Source organism: Lampetra fluviatilis, chromosome 52 (assembly GCF_964198595.1).
Source record: "Lampetra fluviatilis chromosome 52, kcLamFluv1.1, whole genome shotgun sequence".
Taxonomy (NCBI): domain Eukaryota; kingdom Metazoa; phylum Chordata; class Hyperoartia; order Petromyzontiformes; family Petromyzontidae; genus Lampetra; species Lampetra fluviatilis.
In genome coordinates this window covers 1572815-1595735 of record NC_136326.1, presented here as the reverse complement: position 1 = coordinate 1595735, position 22921 = coordinate 1572815, and the positions used below count along the sequence as shown (strand labels likewise).

The window sequence follows — 22921 nt, the reverse complement described above, 5'->3', positions numbered from 1 at the left end:
AATCAATGGAGTCAATGAGTCCAATGCCACGTGCCTCTCATTGATCTTTTATCGATCTTTTATCGATCCACTGCTGGATGAGGGCCTCCCCGACCGTCGTTATCGGGCTTGGGGATTATGTTTGTCGTACTCCACCGACGCCACTCCGTGGGTGGAGGCGCGCGTTGTCGATAAGCGGCGGGAGAATGGAACGCCACTGCCATCTGCTGACAACATCGCGCTTTGAAGCCTGCGCTGTCAACAACTGTGTGCTTGAAGGGAAAATAGGCGACGTTTCGGGCAACGACCCTTTTTCACAGCACGTAAATATGAAGGGTAAACCCCCCCCCCCCCCCCTCATTAATAATCATGAGCTGAACAATTTTTCTATTGAATATTTCAGATTTACTGCAATACACCCGTCCTTGGACGGGCTAACAAGCTAGTTAATATAGAACAGACAATTCGTCTGTTCTATATTAGCGTTGTTGAGGAACGCGATGTGTGTTGTTTGCTTGTGCGCGCCAAAGCAACCCAAAAAAAACACGCGTTGGCCTCATTCAACATTTGTAGCTCAACCTCACCACGTGTTTATCGACACATTTATGCGACCAAACCTAAACCCACCCCCCATTGTGGGTTATACCGATCGAGATAGCCTCCTACTACGCCTGAAAAATGTTGATACTCCGACTGATACTCCTGCTGTTATGGAGTGGCTGCAAAGTTTGGTCGTACATTTTTCGATTTAAAGCTTTCGTGACTGCAGGGATTCATCTTCTTGGTTCTTTCGGTAAAGTCATGTAGACAGTCTGACTGTCTTCTCGACAGACCTGTTCTCCACCTGAGGACGGCTGCTTGCGTTGTGGCCGAAACGTCGTGAGAATTATTTTATTTTATTTTTATTATTTCCATTCTACGTGACTTTACCGAAAGAACCAATAAAATTTGGTCGTACATGTTATGTATATCGTTAATAGTTAAATTTGAATCAAAGTTCCTATGGTCACTATTACATTGCTTTTATAGCTTTATTTTGGTGATTTCGAAATCGTTTGGTTTAGCCATGTTTGTTTGTTGAAGTACAGAGTTAGCCTGATAACTTTAATCTAAATTGTCTTACGGTTATTATTTGACTTGCATCCACTGGGATTTCTGCACACAGCGTTGAAATACTGTGTTTTTTCTGGAAGACTTTGCTGTTTTTTCCTGGATTTTTCTGTTGCGCGTAGTCACTTTAAGATGTTCTTTGCTCATGTTTTTGTTTGTTGCGGTTGCACCCGAGTCAAGAGCCGCATGGCTCACAGGGCTCCACCTAATAAACGAAACTGAAACTGCTGCGTGCTAAACTCACCACGTGTTTCTCATGACCCACGCCTTTTATATAACCCCCCGCCCCTCCGAGCCGTGACTCCGCCCACAAACTCAATTAGACTCCTCCCTCCCTCATCGCTCCACCAATAGGCACGCTTCATTCTCGTAACCCCCCCCATCCCTCTTATAGGCCCGCCCACCACCCGGCCTTGTCACGCGCGCGCGCGCGCCACCGACAGACACTTCTCAGTTTCCCGCCATTCTCCCACCTCAAGCAAACTTTCCCCTCAGCTTCGATTGACAACTTCTGCAGAGCAATTAAACGCGGGCTTTAGTAATCGAAACGTATACAAGCGTAACGAAGAACTCCACAAGTGTTACACACAACACGCGCGCAATGGCAGCGGTGTTACTGAGCGGCAAAGACGTCTCTGCGTAAGTGACGCAACATTTAGTTGTGGTCGTGAGGGGATTTTTGTGTCGTCTAACTTTTAAAAGTTTATATTTTTCAAGTGTCAAGGTTGTGTGTGTGTGTTTTTAAGTCAAGTTGCTTTCGACAGTGGGGGTGACTGCGTTAGAAAATGTTGTTGAAGCGCTGTATACTGGAAGTGCATAGGCCCACATTTACCTCAGACACTTTCAATAAACTTAATGATTTATTATCAAACTTTGTTAGAGCAAATTTTTTTTATACATAATCAGTTGTTTTTTTTAAACGGGGGACCTTAAATAATCTTCAAACAATGTATTCCTGTTGGAAACCAACGGGAGTTTATTTTATGGACGGCCTTGGACCCGTCATTGTAACGTGGAATTTCCATGCGGTGGGCTTATGATCATCACGGTTTTTTTAGCCGTTAGATACTTTTGCTTTCATTGTTAACCATTAAATACAATGCCTTAAAGAGTGTACTAATGTACATAGCCCTGGCCCTTTGGGCATTTAAATTTTCTGCAATCCGGGGGCATTTAAATTCCCTTGAAGTGCAAATTCAACCTCGAAAGTGCAGTATGGTTATACTATATACTTTCATATGGCTACTGATGTAGATACAGAGCAACAACAACAACTACAGTCTCACACCAGCGTATTTGTGTACAGTATCACTGTAAACGTGCTTATTGTCCTGGAAATTACGTTTTAACACATCAGTTTTTTAAACCCTTTCTACTCTCAAACCACGTTTATGAGCACAATACTCATCGAAAACCCCCCCTCATATCAGCTTAGCCCATGTTTTATTATATCTGCAGCCTCGCATTGATTTAACGATTTCTGCAAAGAAAAAACTGATCAATAACAATACCTTTAAAGGCTTCGTTATACGTCGTTTTGGTCTCTTGTGGATGTCCGCAGTAGCACACTACTATTGGAGACTTTTAAAGTTTACATTTGTGCATCAGCTATACACTGCCGTGGTTGTGAGTGTGGACCATGAGCTGTATATTTACCGCACGACTGCACGGCGTGGTGACGACCTCATCCAGCAGTGGATTGACAAATGGGCGACTTGGCCAAAATGGGGATATTTGCAGTGTTGTGCCGAATGTAGAAGTTAAAGGCCGTGGTTTGCAATGGTTGAATAGCGATGGTGTGGTTATGCACGGTGGCTATGAGATGTTAACTACCTCGCCTGGTGTACAGGAGGTCGTGGGATCGATCCCCACCCTGACGATGCCTGCTGCTGTATATTTGGAGTTTGCGTGTCTCTATCATCATCATAATGGCTATGAGATGTTAACTACCTCGCCTGGTCTACAGGAGGTCGTGGGATAGATCCCCACCCTGACGATGCTGCTGCTGTATATTTGGAGTTTGCGTGTCTCTTTCTCTCATCATCATCATAATGGCTAGGAGATGTTAACTTCTTCGCCTGGTATGGAGGAGGTCGTGGGATCGATCCCCATCCTGACGATGCCTGCTGCTGTATATTTGGAGTTTGCGTGTCTCTCTCCCCGTGGTCCCGTGGATTTTTCTCCCGAGACCTCAATTTAGAAACGTGCGTTTAGAATATTTGATCTTCTATAAATCTCCACGTGATATTTCACTTCGTTGAGCTATCATTTGTGGCCAAGTCGCTTCTGAAAAAGAGCTACATAACTCATTGGGGTTTACCTGGTAAAAACAAATTAGTAAACTAAGCTTGTTGTGTCTCGTATGCGTGAATTTATCTCCGGGTGTTCCGGTTTTCCTCCCACATGTAAACAGACTCTCGGTAATTGGCCCGTAACACCTTAATATATAGAGGGCTGCAGAGCACGGGAAATTGTTGGCGCCCCAGCTCGCCACGCTTGTCCGTGGTTCGTCGCGCATCTGAATTGTTCTCTCTCGCTTCGGAAAGACGTAGCGTGGTGGATTCGCGGCGATTGGAGTTTGTGAAATTCTTCTATTCTTGAGGGCCAAACACAACAAGGGCTGAGGATATTAGAAATTGATAGATGTGCAAGGCTTACCTTTACAGTTGTTGTTGTTGTTTGACTTGCATCCCACTGGGATTTTTGCACACAGCGTTGGTGTACGGTGTTTTTTTCTGCAATATTTTGCTGTCTTTTCTTGGATTTTCTGTTTGCACTTAGTCACATATTCACTTTAAGATGTTTTTTGTTCATGTTTTTGTTTGTTGCGGTTGCACCCGATTCAAGAGCCGAATGGCTCACAGGGCTATATCTAATAAATGAACTTGAACTACAGATATTTGTGATAAAGAGCTTTATAGCTCTTTGGATTCCTCCAGTACAAATAAACATTTGGATTCTGATTGAAAATGCGTGAAGTGAACCGATTGAAGAGCGCACGACTAGTATAAGACCTTTGTCCCGGCGACTGTTAATTTTGAGTCAATCAGCATGTTTGATGTGTTCGTATAAATTAGCTGCATTGGTTTACATTGTATCATGGACTTTGCTTATACTGGAAAAGACCAATTCGTTTAACTGTAGTAAATAATTTTAACTGACCTTTCTGCTCTGATAAAAGGTCATTGCATCTAACTGAATACAGTGTAGACGTGTGTATATTACAACTATAAGTCAGTAATTAATAACAAAAATGTGATGTGTTTTTGGCCTGTTCCCATAAATACAGCACTTCTGGTAAAGTTAAAGTAAGGTTTATTAGAAGTATGAGCCTAGATATTTTAGTTAATGTTTAATTAATTTAACAGTTTACTGTGGGGTACACAGTTTCTTGCATTAAACCTTAACCTGTGCGTGCTTTTGAGTTAATCTTTATCGACGTATCTTGAACTACTTTCGCATCTTGAGTAGCCAACCGTGCAGGGGAAGGACAACAAACTAAACGCAAAAAGCAGTTCTTAAGTAATGAGTTTGTCAATCTAGATCATTTAAAAGTGCATAGCTCCAGTGGCTTTCTAATATCGGAGGGAAGAGCTTTCCAGACGGCCAACAATCTAGATAATATAAAAGTGCATAGCTCCAGCGGCTTTCTAATATCGGAGGGAAGAGCTTTCCAGACGGCCGCAGAAGCGCATATGAAAGCACGCAATGCGGTCACTGTCTTTGTTCGAAGGCCAGCCAAAAGCCACTGCGAGGATGACCGGGAGTGTGCATGATGGTTTATGCTCCTTGACATCATCAAGGTATTGTGTACTTAACGTAGTGGCACATTTGCATTCTCCCGCAATCCCCACTATATTGGTATAAAAATGATAACATCCTGCACTCTAGTGGTTAAATATTGCTTTAAAGCAAACTGTTGCATCTATTTACCTGTATGACAGTTTATCGTATACTCAGGAAAGGGGTGGTGTTGTGGTTGTAGAGCATTGCGCTATCAACCTGGCGGCCTGAGTATCATTCCTGGCCGCAGCTAACATAAGTGGCGATTGATATCATAGACACCCTTCTTTACGAACTCGCACTGACCAGTGTATTTAAGTCTAGTCAAACCACCCTCCTGACCGACACGGCCATGGTTGGCTATGTATGGTGTGAAAGAAGTTCAACATACAGCAGTGGATTGAAAAATGATTTAACTTTGAATTTACTTTATCCAGAAATACATCCAAGAGAAGATGGAACTCGTTCTTACAGACTAGATAGCAACTTGCTGTAATAATACAATAATATTAATATAATGTATCACCCTTTCTCAATCCACAGTTGGATGAAGGCCACCTCTTCACACTGAGTCAATCATGTTGAAGAGGGGAGTGCCTAGGTCCGGTTTAAATATCACTCTCCACTGATTTCAGCCATTGCCAGGAATCAAATTCAGGTCCCTGGGTTCATAGCATAGTGAGTGAACCTCTGTGCCACCGGTTGCTGAATGAATACATAAGGTCGCACTCATTACACACGAAAGTGCTTCCCACAAATGAACCACAATACCTTGCTTATCTCGTCAAGGGGCGTAAACCATCAAAATGCGAATTCCGGTCATCCTGGCAGTGGCTTTTGTGGCTGGCCATCGAACAAAGACGGTCACTGCATAATGCGTGTTCAGATGCGCTTTTGCGGCCGTTTGGAACGCTCTTCCGATATTAGGAAGCCACTGGAGCTACGCACTTTTAAATCATCTCGAATGAAAACTTATTTTTTGAGAACTGATTTTTGTCTTTAGTTTATTGTCCTTCCCCTGCACCTCCGACTAGCACAGTTGGGTACGTACGGTGCGCAAGAAGTTCAACATACAGTAAAACCTTGGATTGCGAGCATAATTTGTTCCAGAAACGTGTTTGTAATCCAAAGCACTGGTATATCAAAGCACTCGTATATCAGTTGTGGTCACGTGAGGCTCGGCAGACAAAGCGTATACGTATTACTCGTATTGCAAGACCTCGCTCGTTTATCAAATTAATATTTATTTAAAATTTTTGTTCGTCTTGCAAAACACTCGCAGACCAAGTTTCTCGCAATCCAAGGTTTTACTGTACCTACACTCCACACATTACTTGCTCTACTGCCTCGTAAAGGCACCCTTATTGCCCCTGAAGATGGGTCGCTCATGCATGTAATCTCCAAGAACCAGCAATCCTGTCAGCATAAAATATCATTAACACAATTATATTCTTTGTCAATCCATTTCTGCTTAAAGGCCTCCCCGTGCGTTGTCGGTCATGGGGTTGTTTAACCATACTCCACGATGCTGGTCGGTGCAGGTTGTTGAAGTCAGGGGGCTCAGAACAGCCATGATGTTTGCCGTGGCTGTTAATCAAACTCAAGTCCTATCTCATATAGTTTCGTGTGCTAGCCGGTGCATCATTTATCTACATAATAGCACGTAAGTTTTCAATGGACGACATAGTGAACCAATGTAGCCTGCGCTCCTTACATGAATATATTGCTCCTGAATATATTGCTGCCATACATAAGAATATAATAGTTATACAGTATATTATGTTATGACCATGCTTCGCCACGCTGTTCATTGCAGGTTGGTGAAGGGGGGTGGGTGGGAGTGGGTAGGTGAGACCGGTCAATGACTGGTTTAGTTATCATTCCCCACTGATGTTGTACGTGGCTGAATCAAACTCTGGGTCATTGGATTATTGGCGTAATACGCTAACTACTACGCCACTGCTTTACGCAGATATTTGAAACATGCATCGTTCATGCTTGTAGTGGGTAACACTTGACAGAAAATGCTGGTGCTCTGCAACAGCGGTTGTGTTCGAGAGGCTGGAGGTTGCAGGCATGTGGCATTATCAATCCGTGTTGGGCCGGGTTCACCCTGCAGTGACATTTTATTGGATATTAACTTATCAAGTTGGCAGTATTCAGCTGGGTCCACGCTGGGTCATTGGGTTTTGGCATGGTTGAGATGGGTTTGAGCTTGGTCAAAGCCCAATTGCTCATCGGGTTATCGGTTGCTTCTGCTAGCATTGTACATTTATCCTAATAAAGCCAGCACAAGTACACATTTTTAAGAGCGATACTGATCAAATCACCTGGAATGTGCCCCATCTTGCCAGCTCTCGTAAACTAAAGCAGTTGAGTCTGGATCGTGCTTTGATGGGTTAAGCACCACGTGCAACGAATTGTCACAGGGCCTGTGGGGCTGTGTGTTGGGCAGTAGATGGGAGTGCAGTAAAATCCATTGTTGTCCTCTGTTTCTAAACCTTAACGTCTGATGCTCCCCATCTTCACCAAGTCACACTGACCAGCGTGGTGGAATACGGTCAAATTAGTTCAAAGGCCCTCATCCAGCAGTGGATTGTTAGAGGGTTGTAGATGTATTGGGTTGGATACAGGCCTACAAGGGCTACTGTTGTGTATGTAATTCGTGTAATTATTCACCTCCCTTGTGATTAAACGATTTTCTAGATTTAGAGTAACCATTTAATTCAAGAATTGATTCTTGTTTTGTCACTGGTGAATGTATAGTCTTACATGGCTGTGGGGTTTGCGTAAACAAGGTAGCTTTAATTATGCATATGAAATACATTTTTATAAGATTCATGTATGCTCTATAAAGATGTTACAATTTGGATAATGAAGAGATCAGAGATTTTCAAATGAGACGGAGAAAATGATTTTTTTATACGAATGAGACCATAAAAATGAGACGATGAATTCGGTTCACGTACAGGTGCAAGGTGGATTATTACTTCACAGAATTATGAGAGATGGTAATGACTTTGGGCGGCCTTCATCCATCGTGCATTGATCATGGCTTCTGATGATGATGATTGCAATTTATTGAATTGCTGGGAGGGGGTGGGAGTATGCGCAGTGCATAGCTAGCAAAAGTAAGATTAATAATTTACATTTTGTAAGACTCTTTTCATTCGTAGATCCCAATGCACCGTGTATAGAAAGTAGGAAATGAACAGAACCTGCAGGGTAAACGACCAGGACTAGGGGAGTTTTCAAGACAGGACTTAAATAGCTCTAACGACTAAATTTCGATGTAAAGCTTTCGTGACTGCAGGGATTCATCTTCTTGGTTCTTTCGGTAAAGTCACGTAGAAGGGAAGTAATAAAATAAAAACATAAAACATAATAAAATAATTCTCACGACGATTCGGCCACAACGCAAGCAGCCGTCCTCAGGTGAAGAACAGGTCTGTTTTATTTTTATTATTTTATTATTTCTATTCTACGTGACTTTACCGAAAGAACCAAGAAAAAGCTCTAACGACTGTTTCATTTGAAGTATCTTTCTCACTGCTGAGTGTCGTTGCGGGTCTTGTTCGCAAGGGCACGAGAAGAAGCAACTTTTGCACAGGCTAGTGACAGACTTTGCTGCGCAAAGCGACATATGAAGCGACAAGTTGCAGACAGAGTTGGGGAGTCTCCCTGTGTACACTGCATGTAAGTGTCAGCACGGATGGCTATGTAATGAATGGGGAGTTTGTTGTTAAAATAATTAGATATCCTAAGGTGACAGACTGAGATTTTGTATTTGTAGGTTGAGATTAAAAAAAAAATCCTACGTCCCATGACTCTCCACAAAAATACGCTCATGAATTAGCATTGCTCTCAAAAGTCTGAAAGGGTTTTTTTGTTGTTGTAAAGAATCACTTGCGTGGCTGTGCAAAATGAATTAGATTCACTATTATTCGTGTTAAGTTTGGCTCAAACACCATCATTGTACAGGATAAGGGCTTTGGCATTGTGTGGTATAAGTGGGCACAAATACATTTTACATTTTAAACATCTCGTGGATGTTTTGAGCAAAGTCACATTTAGTGCAAAGCATCAACAATAACCTCGTTTAAAAGACTTTATAACTTCAACGTCTGAGCAGGTATTTTATTTCCAGCGCTGTGGACTTAAAATCTGTATTTTGTGCTGCGTTAATTTACTGTTGTAATTGTTTAGTTCTGGCATGTGTTTCTTATAACTGAGAGCTATCAACACCACCAATGCCCTTTAACCACCTAATTTTAAAATACTAGGGCAGTATAAGGCATTGGATAGATACTGATATCTAGAAAATCTATTTAAAGAGTATATCCTCATTACTCATAAATAGTTCAGACTCCAAAACCGTCAATTTAACTTGATTATTGTGTGGTGTGTTACAGTGCACGCATGTTTCTCGTTTATAAATCAAAACCCTTTGAATTAACTTGCTTGAAAAGACATTTTATTGTTCCTGAAAATAAAATCCTTTTGATTTATCATTGCAATGAGGAAGTGAGAGGAAGACTCAAGGGGGTAGAAATCACAGAGACGATGAGAGAGAAAAGGCTGGAGCGGTTCGGTCATGTTGAGAGACAATAGGAAAATTATATGGGTCAGAAGGTGCAAGTGATGCAAGTGGAAGGAAAGTGATCAAGAGGAAGGCAGAAGAAGAGGTGGGGCGATGTGGTGTGATCGGACATGGTGGCCCGAGGAGTGGAAAGAGAGTGGCGAAGGACATGGCAGCATGGAGAAGGGTGGCTCGGACAGCGGGACCCCACATGAGTGGGACAAACGCGTGGAAGAAGAATATTGCAATGGGATGGAACTAGTGATCTGTGAAAAAAAAGCTTTATACCTCATCAGATTCCTCCAGTATCAATAGATATTCTGATTCTGATTGAAAGCTGGATAGTCCACATGGGCATAGAGCACAGAATTAGAAGGACATGTTTTTACTCAATGGGAAATATTAATAGTTATTGATCAGCCTTGCATTAGACGATTATAGTGTGTTACGTAGCTTATACATAACACGTGTTGGTTTCTTCATTGGGCAAGGAGTGATGCAGAGTACGAATGTGGCACACAAAATAACTTGTGCATTTTTAGCAAGTACGGTTTTTGATGAGTGGGCGAATTGTGGAAGTTGAAAGCGAGTCGTTATTTGGAAAGTTCATGTTGCTGGAAATTGTAGTTATTTTAATTTCAAATGTGAAAACATGCCACTCTGTTCCTCTCAATCGGTCAAAAGCAATTGACAAGTTTATGGTTATATTGGGAACATTAGGGTTATGTCTCGCATACCCCGGTAATGCTATGAACTCCTAGTATACAACGCCCCCAGATAATCTATGTTGATTGGTCAAAGTCTTATCGCATTGACAATGACATTAACTAAAATGTGAAGGTTGGAGTTTGACCTGCAGCTGATACAATCAGTTCCCGTTGCATCATTACTGGAAAATACTTTGTCCTCCCGTAACAACACGGATTCATAATATTTATTATTTTCTAGATATGCTTAGTCACTGTAGCCTTTATATTAGGCATGGCCACACAGTGATGTGGTGTCTGCTGAAGTGTCTGTTGGTTTTGACTTGTAAATATGTTCTTGTTGCTGTTTCGTGTTGTACCTAGACAGATCATTCGTGAGAATGTGTAGTTTTTCTTTTGCTCTGCAAAGTTAAAGGATATATATATATATTTTAGTTGTGGACCGAGAAGACTGCTCTGATATATTTGTTAAGTTTTGTTAAAAAAGAAGTTGAAAATAAGTAGAGAATGCCGACTGTATTAAACAGAGTGCTACTGGCAGCTTGTGTGAATGTCCGGCATTACGGAATTGCGATTGGTGCTCGGAAGGTTGGATTTGCAACGAGAGAAGCCAAACCTTTGGTATCGATGGCACAGTATGTCGCGTACGCACACACTCCACACTACACCACTATGTTTTGTTACACTGCATCTGGCACCTGCCGCTTGCCAAAGATTTCGACAGTGCAAATGTATATTTGAATCGTTTGGGCAAATGCCGTTTTAATTCGTAAATCAATTGCGCGTGTACAGGAGGTTATGGTTGTTAAAGCAGTGCCGTGGTTATTTCTTTCAACGTTGTTTTTCGCAGCGATGTCCGCGCAAGACTCAAAAAAGAGGTCCTAGAACTGAAGCAGAAGCATCCGACCTTTCAACCCGGACTGGCCATAGTGCAGGTAACGCTCGGGCTGGGCCGTTATCACAGTTTACTCTGTTAAGATTTTTTTACGACACTAACAGTAATTACTAATGGGTTTTTCATTTTATTTTATCACCTTTGCCCAGGTTGGAAACCGTGAAGACTCCAATGTTTACATCAAGATGAAACTGAAGGCTGCAGAAGAGGTTCATGATTACTCTCTTCTTATTCTATGCCAAAAAGTCCCATTATTTGATAGGGGTCAGTTGCTCATGTTTTTGATATTTTCTGTGCCTCTTGATTCGGTCAGGTCCACCTTCTCTCATACATCATTCCACCACATCCTTCCATCTCACCCTGGGTTCTCCCTCGAATCCATCTGCCCTCTACTGGCATCCCTTTCGTCCTTCTAAATTGCATCTTCTTTGGCTACAAGAGGTTATTGATTCCATCCTTGGCTATTTAATGCATATTTGAGCTCTGTTAGTTTCGCAACGCAGCTGTCAACCCATCGTACACTGCCTGCAACCCCTTAAGTTCGTTCAGGCTATTGCCTGTTGTGGTGATTTCGGCTGTGAAAATATATACGCGCACTGCCTGGGAATTTTTAATAGAAATTTTAATCCAAAATTGCTAAAAGTTGATATTTTGTAAAAATCTCGTGGAAATTATACACAGTTGAGTATTATCATTTATGTCTTAACAAGCGTTGCTCTTTTCTTCAACTGTGTTCTTACAACCACATTTATTATTTAACTCTTTTATTATCGTTGATAATTATATAGGCTGTGTGTACTGGGCTATTGACATGAGTTTCAGCTTTGTTCATGAAACATAAAAATAGAATCGTGATCAGATATGCTATGGTGATGTAGTTGAAATGAAGTCCAGCTTTGAGAGCGTTAATGCATTGTAATGTCCATCTGTCTGGCTGGCTGTAAATGTGGGGCACAATAACTCTTGAAAAGATGATCAATGTGAACCAGTTGTGAGTAGAAAGTTGTTGCTATTAGGGTAGAGTGTAATCTTGTTCTCCTGTTAATAACAGACAGATATGAATGCCCTCAACCTTCGTGTAACAAACCTTGAAACTCTATATGAGCTCGTTTCTCATATGCGTGCACCGACCCGAAATGCAGTCACATTCAGACACTTGTATTTTTCTATGAACGCACTGTTGGCGCATTACTTTTAACTGTGTTAACAACCTTGTGGTCCAGATTGGAGTGGCTGCCGTCCACGTATGTCTGTCAAGGAACACCACCGAAACAGAGGTACGGATTCCACTTGGTTTGTTGCAATGAGTCAGCCGTTGATAATACAGAGGAAACGCAAAACGTTTGACCGAAGCATTTGTAGTTGCCTGGTTCAGCAGTTCCACTGCTGGATTATTTTTATCAGCCTGAGGACGACCGCTTGTGTTGCGATCGAAACGTCGTGATATACAGGAAGTCCTCTACTTACGATGGAGATGCGTTACGACGACCCCATCGTAAGTCGAAAATATCGTAAGTCGAAGATGGCCTAGCCTACCCAGGAGTCTTAAAGAATGGTGATAATTTAGCAAAACAGAGCAATTTATAGTACTGTACTGTATAAACTATATACTGTATGTATTTATTAATTACAATACTGTATTGCACAGTAAAATGTAAAAAAAGAAAACTAAGGTAAATTCTTAGCCTATCTATATGAACTGCAATTTAATAGAAAGTTTTTTCAGGAAACAATCCTATCTGCTATAAAACCTTTTAACATGCATTGAACGTATCGTATCGTGGTAACCTTAACATGAAATCGCTAAAGCTATGTATTATACATGCATTGAACGTATCGTAACATATCATATTGTACTGTACTCGCCAAGATTCTGTCCGTCGTCTGCATACTTGAACGATGTTAGGTTGCTGATGGCAATTTTGTCGTATCGCTATCGCCATCGTAAGATCGAAATATCGTAAGTCAGACCATCGTAACTCGGGGACTACCTGTATTATTTTTTATTATTTTTCTACCTACATGACTTTACCGAAAGAACCAAAGAGTATGGATTCCTGCAGTCACAAAAGCTTCAAATGAAGATAGTTTGTAGTTGCGCGAGCGTTTCTCATGCTCGCACACTTCTAAATCTTGTGCGCAGTTGCTGGATAAAATTAGGGACCTCAACGAGAACACGCAAGTGCACGGGATAATTGTGCAGCTCCCGCTGGAATCGGACCATCCAATTAACGCTAACCGCGTCACCAACTTCATTGTCGCGGGCAAGGATGTGGACGGGTATGTATCCCGAGTTGCCGTACGCAGTTACACCTTTGTGCGATGCGCGTATAGACACCTCCGGGGCCTGTGAAATACGTAGATCGTTCCGGCGTGTGTTCCATACCATTCTGCAGGCTGACGTGCACCAACGCTGGTCTCTTGTCTCGCGGAAATCTGGACGACTGCATTCTCCCCTGTACGCCCAAGGGCTGCCTTGAGCTCATTCGCAGGACAGGTGGCGTTTGCATTCACCTACGCATGCATCACATTCTCCGCCCCCCCCCCCCACACACACACGTGCGATTCTAATCATCGTCACGATTTGGTACAGATGTCCAATATTTTTTTTGTCTCTGTTTATGACATCTCGTTTTTATTCAGAATCTGAATCTTTATTTAGACTGGAGGAATCCGATGAGCTATGAAGCTCCTTTTCACAGATGTCCAGTATAGGCAGGGTCAGCAAGTTACAGCAGCAGTTTAACACGTAGGCATCTACAGAACGTAAACAACCAGTGGCATCTACATCTACAGAAGATTATACAACTTTTAAAGCCATTCCTTGTGAGTGTACAATGCCGTACATCGTGTTTGGAATCGACAGGAGTAAAGTAGGACTTATGAACTAATCGACTTAAGAACATATCTTTGCAACCCAACTCGTTTGTAAGTAGAGGAATCCCTGTTCTTCAAGTTAACATGCATCCCGATCAAACGTACAGCAAAACCCTGGCTAGCCGACCACTGACTCTGAATATCGGTGGGAATTACACCAAGTCACCCAATGGAGATTTATTGACTCCAGAAAAAAAGGGACCACCTCGCTATAATCCCTGAAAAACTCACAAGAAAAGAGCCATGACCAACCCTAACCCATCCGAACCCTGGCCCTCAAAGCGAGAAAGGCAGGAATCAAAGACCCCTACGCACGTTTTGGGTAACCCAGCCCCCCCCCCCCACCAAAAAATCTGTAAACCCTGGGATGCCAGATGGGAAATGTAAAATAACCCTCCTCTCCCTCCCCCCCTCCATCTCTGTGGAGTGCTAACACAAACTTCTCTTAGGGGACCCCAAAGGGACAGAAGCGAATCCAGGGCACGTTGAGGGAGCGACCAGCAATTTTCTCCTCCCAAACCCCCCAAGGAATTTTGTTGCTCTGAAAAAATAATGCAATTCACTCTTCACCTCTGGGATGTGGTGAGACTGAAGAGCAATAGCCGAAGGAAGCCTAACAAATCCAAAGTACATAGACAAAAGCATAAAAAAACAACCATGGATAAGGTTGATTCAAGAGAGCATGACAATGTTTACAGTGGATATCCATGAGCATGAAACAAAACCTGCGTATTACGTGCGTCGTGGTCAAAGGCATAAAGGAAATGCCAAGACGTGGAGCTGCCGACGCTGAGAAACTCTGTTGCACATTACTGGATTAAAATACCGTTGATTGTTTGGCTGCTTGATAAAACATTTGAGGTTTTTTTTGTACAGTACATTTCACAATTAATGTCATTGCTAACAAGTGACAGTGTCTCTGCTTATGAAAGTGAAATTTGCGAGAAATCTGAAATGCCAGAAAAGTGGCGCAACTCACATAAAATAACCTTGACATGAGAATAGGTTTTCCCCTTTTTTATGGCAACAAACGGGTGTAAAGATATTAAAACACCAAACTGAGACCTTTTACATGGAATCATGTCTGCATTAACCACAATACTTGTGGTCAGAATGCAAGCAAAAAACATACCATTGTCGATAGAAAAGTCTCCACTTGTGGGTATTTTCACCTCTTCCACGTTGGCCAGACATCTTTGAAGAGGTGGGAGTACACACACTTAACCCCATCATATGTGTGACCTCTACCGATCAACTAAACCGTGGCATATATATATATATTTGTGTGGCCAGACTTCGGGGGTAGAGGGGATCTAAGAAATCCTCCCTGGAAAATGTACTGACCACCTGAAATGCAAGTCCAGTGTTCAAACAATTACAGCAGCATTTTATTTTGTATTTAAGCTATTGTGTCCAATTTTTCGATTTAAAGCTTTCGTGACTGCAGGGGTTCATCTTGGTTCTTTCTACTATTGTGTCCAGTTAACTTATTCCATAGATATCTCCTCGGTGTTATTTTAATATTTTGTTAAATTCTTATTAATACTGTTGTTTGTATGTTTGTATGTATGTATGTTAATCATATTTGACACCGTACATAGCCAACGGTGCTAATCGGAGGTGTGGCGGAAGGACAACAAACTAAACACAAGAAATTAGTCTTACGTGTCCTGGCAAAAACTGTTCCCTAGGTTTACGCTAGGTCTACTTTGCAATGAGTGGGTGTTTTAAACTGAAGGGCGTTGCTGATTTGTCTGTACCTCCATACATCTGCTGTGGCACTGCCCAGGGGTGAAAATCGCCGGCAAGAGAGCAGTCGTGTTGGGGCGAAGCAGTATTGTGGGAGCTCCGATGCACGACCTGCTGCTTTGGAACCACGCCACAGTCACGACTTGCCACTCCAAGACTGAGAACCTGGAGAAAGTGGTGCGGAGCGACGCACATTACCACCGCGATCGTCACCGTGGTGTTCACACTGTGTGTGTGTGTGTGGGGAGTGGTGGGGCAGTGGTTAGCATGCTGCGCTGCGAAGCCGGCGACCCGAGTTCGATTCCCCTCAGTCAATAACCGTGGCGAATATTTGAACCGGTCCCAGGCCTCCCCTAGGTTGACTCTGCTTCAAATGAGTACCTGGTGCGATGCGTAGACATGGCTACTTGGGGGGACAAAGTCGGCTGGGCATGGAGCTGCCCACCCACCTCCTTGTGTGCCATGCCGGCCTTCATAGGTGCCCGCTAACAGCACTTGCCCCAAGTCTGCTAAAGGCTATAGGGTGAAACCTTTGTGTTTGTTGTTTAGTAGTCCTGTAACAATTTTCTTCCCAGCCTCCCCCCTTTGCGATTTGAATAATAGTCACAATTCTGTGGAATGATTCGGTTATTCACGGTTGTGTGGGGGGGGGATGTCGCACGTCTAAGTGCCGTGCAGTGTTTAGGTGAAGCCACTGTAGTGTTTAGTAATGGAAATAATTTATTCTTACCTGCACGATTTGATGCATGTGCTGTGAGTGTAGGATGATTTTATTCATTGTAATCTAATATAATGATCATGAAGAGAGTGATTTGGTTTTAATAGTGCCCTTTATGCCGGGGGGGCGTAAAAGAGACTCGGCACTTGGCGTGCACTCTGGCATTAGTCTGGCAGTAGGGCGTGAGAATTTCCGCCTTGTGTGATCCTCAAACGAGCAATTTGCGGGTACATTTTCTAATTTTGGACCATAACGCCGGCATTCAATCGCCTACGCATTTCCAGCGACATCGGACAGATCATTCACGTCCGTTATAAAACGGACAAGCGTGTATTTACACTTGTGCAATGGTGTTTTGGCGATTACATCAAACATCTTGGGTGGAATTTTCTCTTGGTTTGTCATTTAAAGCTGTGTAAATAAAGAAGGGGGGCGGGGGGCGGAAATAACTTCGCTTTTTTGCAACTGACCACAGTTTTATCTTTTTTTAAATGTCATGTTATCCCATTTTAGTGGTAGTGTGTAGCAAAAAGAAGTCACGAAAGCTTCAAGTCTAAAAAGGAACGGGTCTGGTCACTCTTACAAATAAGACTACCCTGTTCACTTCAGTTCTCACCTGGTTATACAAATACACTTGAACATGGTATTGGCCAAACTTCCAAATTGCTGAGACGTAAAAAACCTACCAGTGTTTTCAGGGCTCTGTACAGTAAAACCTTGGATTGCGAGTAACTTGGTCTGCGAGTGTTTTGTAAGACGAGCAAATTTTTTAAATAAATATAATTGGATAAACGAGCGAGGTCTTGCAATACGCTTTGCCGAGCGTCACGTGATCACAGCTGATATACGAGTGCTTTGGATTACAAACACGTTTCTGGAACGAATTATGCTCGCAATCCAAGGTTTTACTGTATTGTAAAGTGCATTCTCAAACTAAGCCAGTCCAAGTTTTTTGCTCACTCTTTGTCTCTGACAAGAGTGTGGGCGTTCCGTGAACCGTTAGTCCACTCCGTATAAGAGTTTTTTTTGGGTTAGATCGCGGAAATATAAATGTGTCATTATACCCGCCACCACGTGACACAGCTAGTTCAGCACACCGGTGTGTTGGAGAGTAAACCCACGACATTTACAATTTAAGTATGATGTTTCGCCGGTAATTACAACCAGATGAGGCTGGTTGACGGATTTAATTACATATTTATGCCATCTGACCCTAATATTGGTCGCGAAAGTCGACGTATTAAACTGTTAGCCCACTTGACTTAAAGCTTTCGTGACTGCAGGAATTCATCTTCTTTGGGTCTTTCGGTAAAGTCACGTAGATAGGTTCAAATTAATAAAAATAAAATATACAATTATTAATTTAAACCTATCTACGTGACTTTATCGAAAGACCCCAAGAATGTTAGCCTACTATATGTATATTTGCAGGCAATAGTCAAAAATAGATATGTGGACTGGCAAACAGAAAAGAGTCACGCAGATATAGCATGCGTTGATTTTTCCCGAGAGACATAGAGGAATGTGTGGAGCGGGGAACAGATGTTAATTCGAGATATTGTCAAGTAAAATAAGAAGGCTTGGGCAGGATGCATCATGAGAAGCGGCGATGGCCGATGGACGAGACTGGGTAGCCGCCGGTTTTAAAAAGGCCCAAGTGTTTTGACGACAAAGTTAATTATAGTTTTTAGTCAATTAATCGTATCAACTCCGAATCTTCTGTGTGTCCATATTGATGCGAAGGTTTCTGAAGGAGACATTGTGGTGGTGGCTGTTGGCAAAGCCGAGATGGTTCGTGGCAGCTGGATCAAGAAGGGTGCCGTTGTGATTGACTGTGGAATTAACCACATACCAGGTAACTAGGATAATCACAGTTACAATCAACTCCTATGTTGAAATGTCGTAATCATTGGCAAGGCTCTCTCTCTACTACGAGAAGAGGGCCTCCCAATGCCTTTAAAAGGGCTCTTGATCCTGTGAAACTACAGCCTGTTCCGTTTCTTCATCTGAATAAATCTCATTGCTTCATCTCCACTATGGTCCTCTCTGGTACTTTCTACTTTGTTGCCATTCCCTTCACCAACCGTGTTCATCTGCAGTCAACCCTTACGATGCATCTTGCTGCAAGCTCAATTTTCTTAACAGTCAGTATGATACCTATGAATTAAGTTTGCTCATTTGGTCCATGCCATGTGCTGCTCTTTCTTTCTATCTTCGTGTATACTTTCGAGCATGTATTTTCTTTATGCTTTTTTGCACACTTTTCAGCTTTTGTTACATTTGTAAGTGTCGGTAACCATGTTTCTGATATAATCGTCACAGCGGGTGATTCTCGCCGATAGAAAACGTTATAATCACCACGAAATATGCCTTTCAGATAAAAGCAAAGCGTCCGGCCAGCGAATGGTGGGAGATGTGAAGTTTGAAGAAGCAAGGGAAATGGCTTCCTTCATCACGCCTGTGCCCGGTGGCGTAGGCCCAATGACCGTCGCAATGCTGATGGAGGTATTTATGCAGACGCATTACTACAGCACCCAAGCACTACTTCCCTTATTTTACCAGGTAAAGCCCACAGCTCTATAGTTATTTTTCAGAAGCGACCTGGCTACAAATGATAGCTCAAGAAAGTGGTTTATATGGACATTTATCGCAGCCAAATAACCACGGGGAGAACGGGCTAACTCCAAATATACAGCAGACGTCAGGGTCGAGATCAAACCCACGACCTCCTGTGTACCAGGCGAGGTAGTTAACATCTCGCCACTTAGTCAATCTATGCACGTTAAATTATGTTCGGACGTGGCCTGGTGGTCGCTAGTTTTAAAGGACCCCAAGTGTTTGACGACAGATAGTTTAACATGTTTAGTTGAATTATTCATCGAGTCTCTGAGCTGGCACCACTGAGATCCTGGATTCCATTCCAAGCAACTGCCAGCAATTAAATTGAATTCTCAAGTGCGTAGTGAGTTTATGGTCTCAGCCCAGTCACTAATGACTGAACAAGAAAACATTTTATACTGGTAGGAGCCTCCTGGTTACACCAGCCCACGGGATTATTGTGTCCGTCCGTCTGTCGTGCATCCAAAAATGGGCTGGGTGCAGATGGGAGGGTGGGGAGGGGCTGGGTGGGTGGGGAAGGTGGGGTGGGGCTGGGTGGGGAGGGGCTGGTCACCCCGTGGTGCCCTTATAAAACTCAACGTTTAACCTACTCATGCCGGCTTGTGCCCGCCCTCACAGTCGGCCATATTTGCGGAATACACCACGCCGCCGTTGACCCTGGCCATTGACCGAGCAACCCAACGTTCCTACCAGCTCCCTTCGCAGGAATGTGTTAAAAATGCTTTGCGATTGTGTTCTCGCTGTGTATGCGCTTTCACGTATTTCAGAACACTGTGGAATGCGCAAAGAAGTCGCTGGCGCAAGTTAAGACTGGAACGTGGGAACTGACCCATCTGAAGATTGAGCCAAAGCAGCCAGTCCCATGGTATGGCTTCAGTGCTTCGCCTTTGCCGTGTCACTCGTGATATTGGTTGTTAAAGCCTACGTGTGAAACGTGTCACTATTGTCAGTGTGAGGAATGTAACAATTCACCTCTACCATGATGTGATGAATTGTCGTGATTTGTAGTGATGATTCGATTCGATAGTGAATTATTTTATTTATCTTGCTTCTGCCGTCTCGTTTGTACAGCCCACGCATCGTCTGTATCGTATCTCATTTGACTCATTCCGTGTGAATGTATCCTGAGCAGCGTAATAAATAGATTCTGGCTGATGAATCATCATTACATTTAAAAAAAATTATATAGTGGAGATGAGGTGAATGAAACAGATGAGAAGAAGCAATGGGCAAATCTTTGATGATTCGTGAATTCGGTGAAAGCAAAATTGATGACTGTAAATGATGATGGATGGATTGAATGAATAGGGAATGAGTGAGAGCCATATAATGAGAATATGAAGAGGTAAAAGTAACGGTTGTGGTTATGAGGGGGAGATTAAGGGGTCGTGAGGTGAGCTTGGGAAAATAACTTAGTTTTGAGTGCAGAGTGGAAACTAGTGAGCGAAGGTGATTGTTTAATGTAGAGGGGAAGTTTGTTTCAGTGGGGGGCGAGAAGAGAAAGAGGGAAAGCGTGGATTGAGCGAAAGGAGAAACCAAGAGAGAGACAGCAAAGATTGTGAACGTAGAGGGCGAGAAGCCGACACTTATGAAGATACAAGAGTGGCAAGATATGAAGGGATTTGCCGACCAGAGTGAGGAAATAATAAAATAAATAAAATACATTTCTCACGACGTTTTGGCCACAACACAAGCCGCCGTCCTCAGGTAAAGAACAGAGCTGTTGGAAAAACAGGAAAAACAACATTGAGACGCTGTTTTTTCGACAGTTCTGTTTCTTCACCTGAGGACGGCTGCTTGTGTTGTGGCCAAAACGTCGTGAGAATTTTCTTTTATTCAGTTTTATTTTTACTATTTTATTATTTCCCTTTGACGTAACTTTACCGAAAGAACTAAGAATATGAATCCCTGCAGTCACGAAAACTTTAAATCGAAAAATTTCAGAGGTGAGGAATTTGAACAAGGAACGGTTGTAGATAGGGAGTCAGTGCAGTTGCGCGAGGGGGGTCGAGGTATGGAAATTGTAGGGATTGTTGAATATGAGGTGAGCAAAGTTGTTTTGGATTTGGTGAAGGGGGGCAAAAGAGTGAATTGACAGACCGAGCATAAGAGAATGACTTGTCTGCTCAAGATGCAGTCATTCTTTATAGTGTAACCTTTGGACACACACACACACTGCAGTTGTGTTCTTCTAATGGTTCTGGCCGACTCAAAGTCACACATGTCTTTAACCCTGACGATCACACCCCTTGGTTGTGCGTGATTTTTCCCTCAGCGACATCGAGATTTCCCGCTCGCAGAAGCCCAAGCCCATCGAGGTTTTGGGCCGAGAGGTCGGGCTGTTGCCCAGCGAGATCGAGGCGTACGGACACGGCAAGGGGAAGGTGTCGCTGTGCGTGCTGAATCGCTTGCGCAACGAGTCCAGCGGCAAATACGTCGTGGTCACTGGGTACGAGCGCAGCAGGGTGCAGACGGAACGATGCGGAATCGGAATCAGAATCTGTATTTACACTGGAGGAATCCCATGAGCTATTAAGATTTTTTTGATAGATGTCTAATAGGAGCAGATCAGAACGTTACAACAACAAACAGTACAAAAACATTATAGGAGTACAGAGTGTAGAGAAGGTAAACAAATCAGTAAAAAAAAAACAAATACACTTTTTTTTTCTGACCAGGCAAAGCCCACTGAGCTACTAGCTTCCCCTTCAGAAGTGACCTGCCCACGAACGACAGCTCAACAAAGTGGCCCAAAATAAGTCTGTTACCGCGGCCTTACAAATTGCACACGAATTGATGCAATGAATATCACGTCGCGGTCTGCTTTTTGCTTGCAAGTTTCAGATTTACTGAAATACACCAGTCTTTGGACGGGCAAAAGGCCAGTAATACATATTGACTTGCTCTGCTTGAAAGAATACAAAATAAAGTAGTTGGGTTGGCTGATTGCTCCTGAAGTCGCTGATTCACTAGCCACTCTCACCGGCTGTCATTCGCATCTTTGTCACTCTTTTATCACTACTATGGCAGTCGTTACTGTGATCTTCACCCCTTGACGTCTCAAATAGCAACACTACTTTATACTCCAGGTCCGTTCATATTGGATCGCCTTTACGAGAATTATAGTGCTCCCCTGGACAGAGCTAATGCATTCACTTAAGTTGGAAAGTGTTGAAAAAATGTATATTACGTTGTGCTCGGGAGTAGTGTGACAGCAGCAACTGGGAGCCTATTGTTGAAACGTGGTGCGATGTAATCCCCAGCATCACCCCGACGCCCCTGGGCGAAGGCAAGAGCACCACCACGATGGGGCTGGCGCAAGCGCTGTCCGGACAGCTGCACGTCAATACCTTCGCCTGCGTGCGCCAGCCTTCGCAGGGACCCACGTTTGGCATCAAAGGTGCGTGGGAGCACGTATTTGCTTGTTGTTGTGCGCGTGTAGCGGTTAGCGCGCTGCGCTACGAACCTGGTGACCAGTGTACTATTCCCGCTCATGGCCAACACCAGTGACAATTATCTGAACTGGTCCTGGGCTTTTCCTAGGTCGACTCGGCCTCGAATGAGTAGCCTGGTGCGGTGTGTAAACATCGCCACTGGGGAGATAAAGGCAGTCGGGCGTGGTGCTGGCCGCTCACCGTCTCGTACCGTGCCGGCCTTGATAGGTGATGACTAACAGCACTTGCCCCAAAAGTCTGAAGGCTATAGGAAGGATCTTTGTCCATATCTCCATGGGTGTGATTTCATAAACGTGTCTGTTGGTCTCTGACCATTGGTGTTGCTTTTCCAAACCAGGGGGTGCGGCAGGAGGAGGCTACTCCCAGGTCATCCCCATGGAAGAGGTCAGCTCGCACACTCCGCACGCCGCTTACGCCTCGAAGCCGCACCACGCACGGTGCCCTAAAGTT

General features: G+C 43.4%; 1 protein-coding gene across 2 annotated transcripts in view; it reads left to right on the top strand.

The window, feature by feature from the left end:
* Positions 1-1518: 1518 nt before the first annotated feature.
* The window catches only part of MTHFD1 (methylenetetrahydrofolate dehydrogenase, cyclohydrolase and formyltetrahydrofolate synthetase 1), a 37085-nt gene continuing 15682 nt past the window's right edge, over positions 1519-22921 (top strand). Inside the window, exons 1-13 of one of the 2 annotated variants that reach the window (XM_078878887.1) lie at positions 1519-1728; positions 11009-11093; positions 11203-11262; positions 12277-12330; positions 13197-13333; positions 13450-13550; positions 15720-15856; positions 18141-18252; positions 18775-18902; positions 19784-19881; positions 21292-21465; positions 22280-22416; positions 22809-22855. In XM_078878887.1, coding sequence (XP_078735013.1) covers positions 1691-1728; positions 11009-11093; positions 11203-11262; positions 12277-12330; positions 13197-13333; positions 13450-13550; positions 15720-15856; positions 18141-18252; positions 18775-18902; positions 19784-19881; positions 21292-21465; positions 22280-22416; positions 22809-22855 — 1308 coding nt within the window. In that variant the 5' untranslated portion in view covers positions 1519-1690. Of the gene's footprint in view, positions 1729-11008; positions 11094-11202; positions 11263-12276; positions 12331-13196; positions 13334-13449; positions 13551-15719; positions 15857-18140; positions 18253-18774; positions 18903-19783; positions 19882-21291; positions 21466-22279; positions 22417-22808; positions 22856-22921 lie in introns of those variants that run through there. The other variant, XM_078878888.1, reaches the window with a different exon arrangement.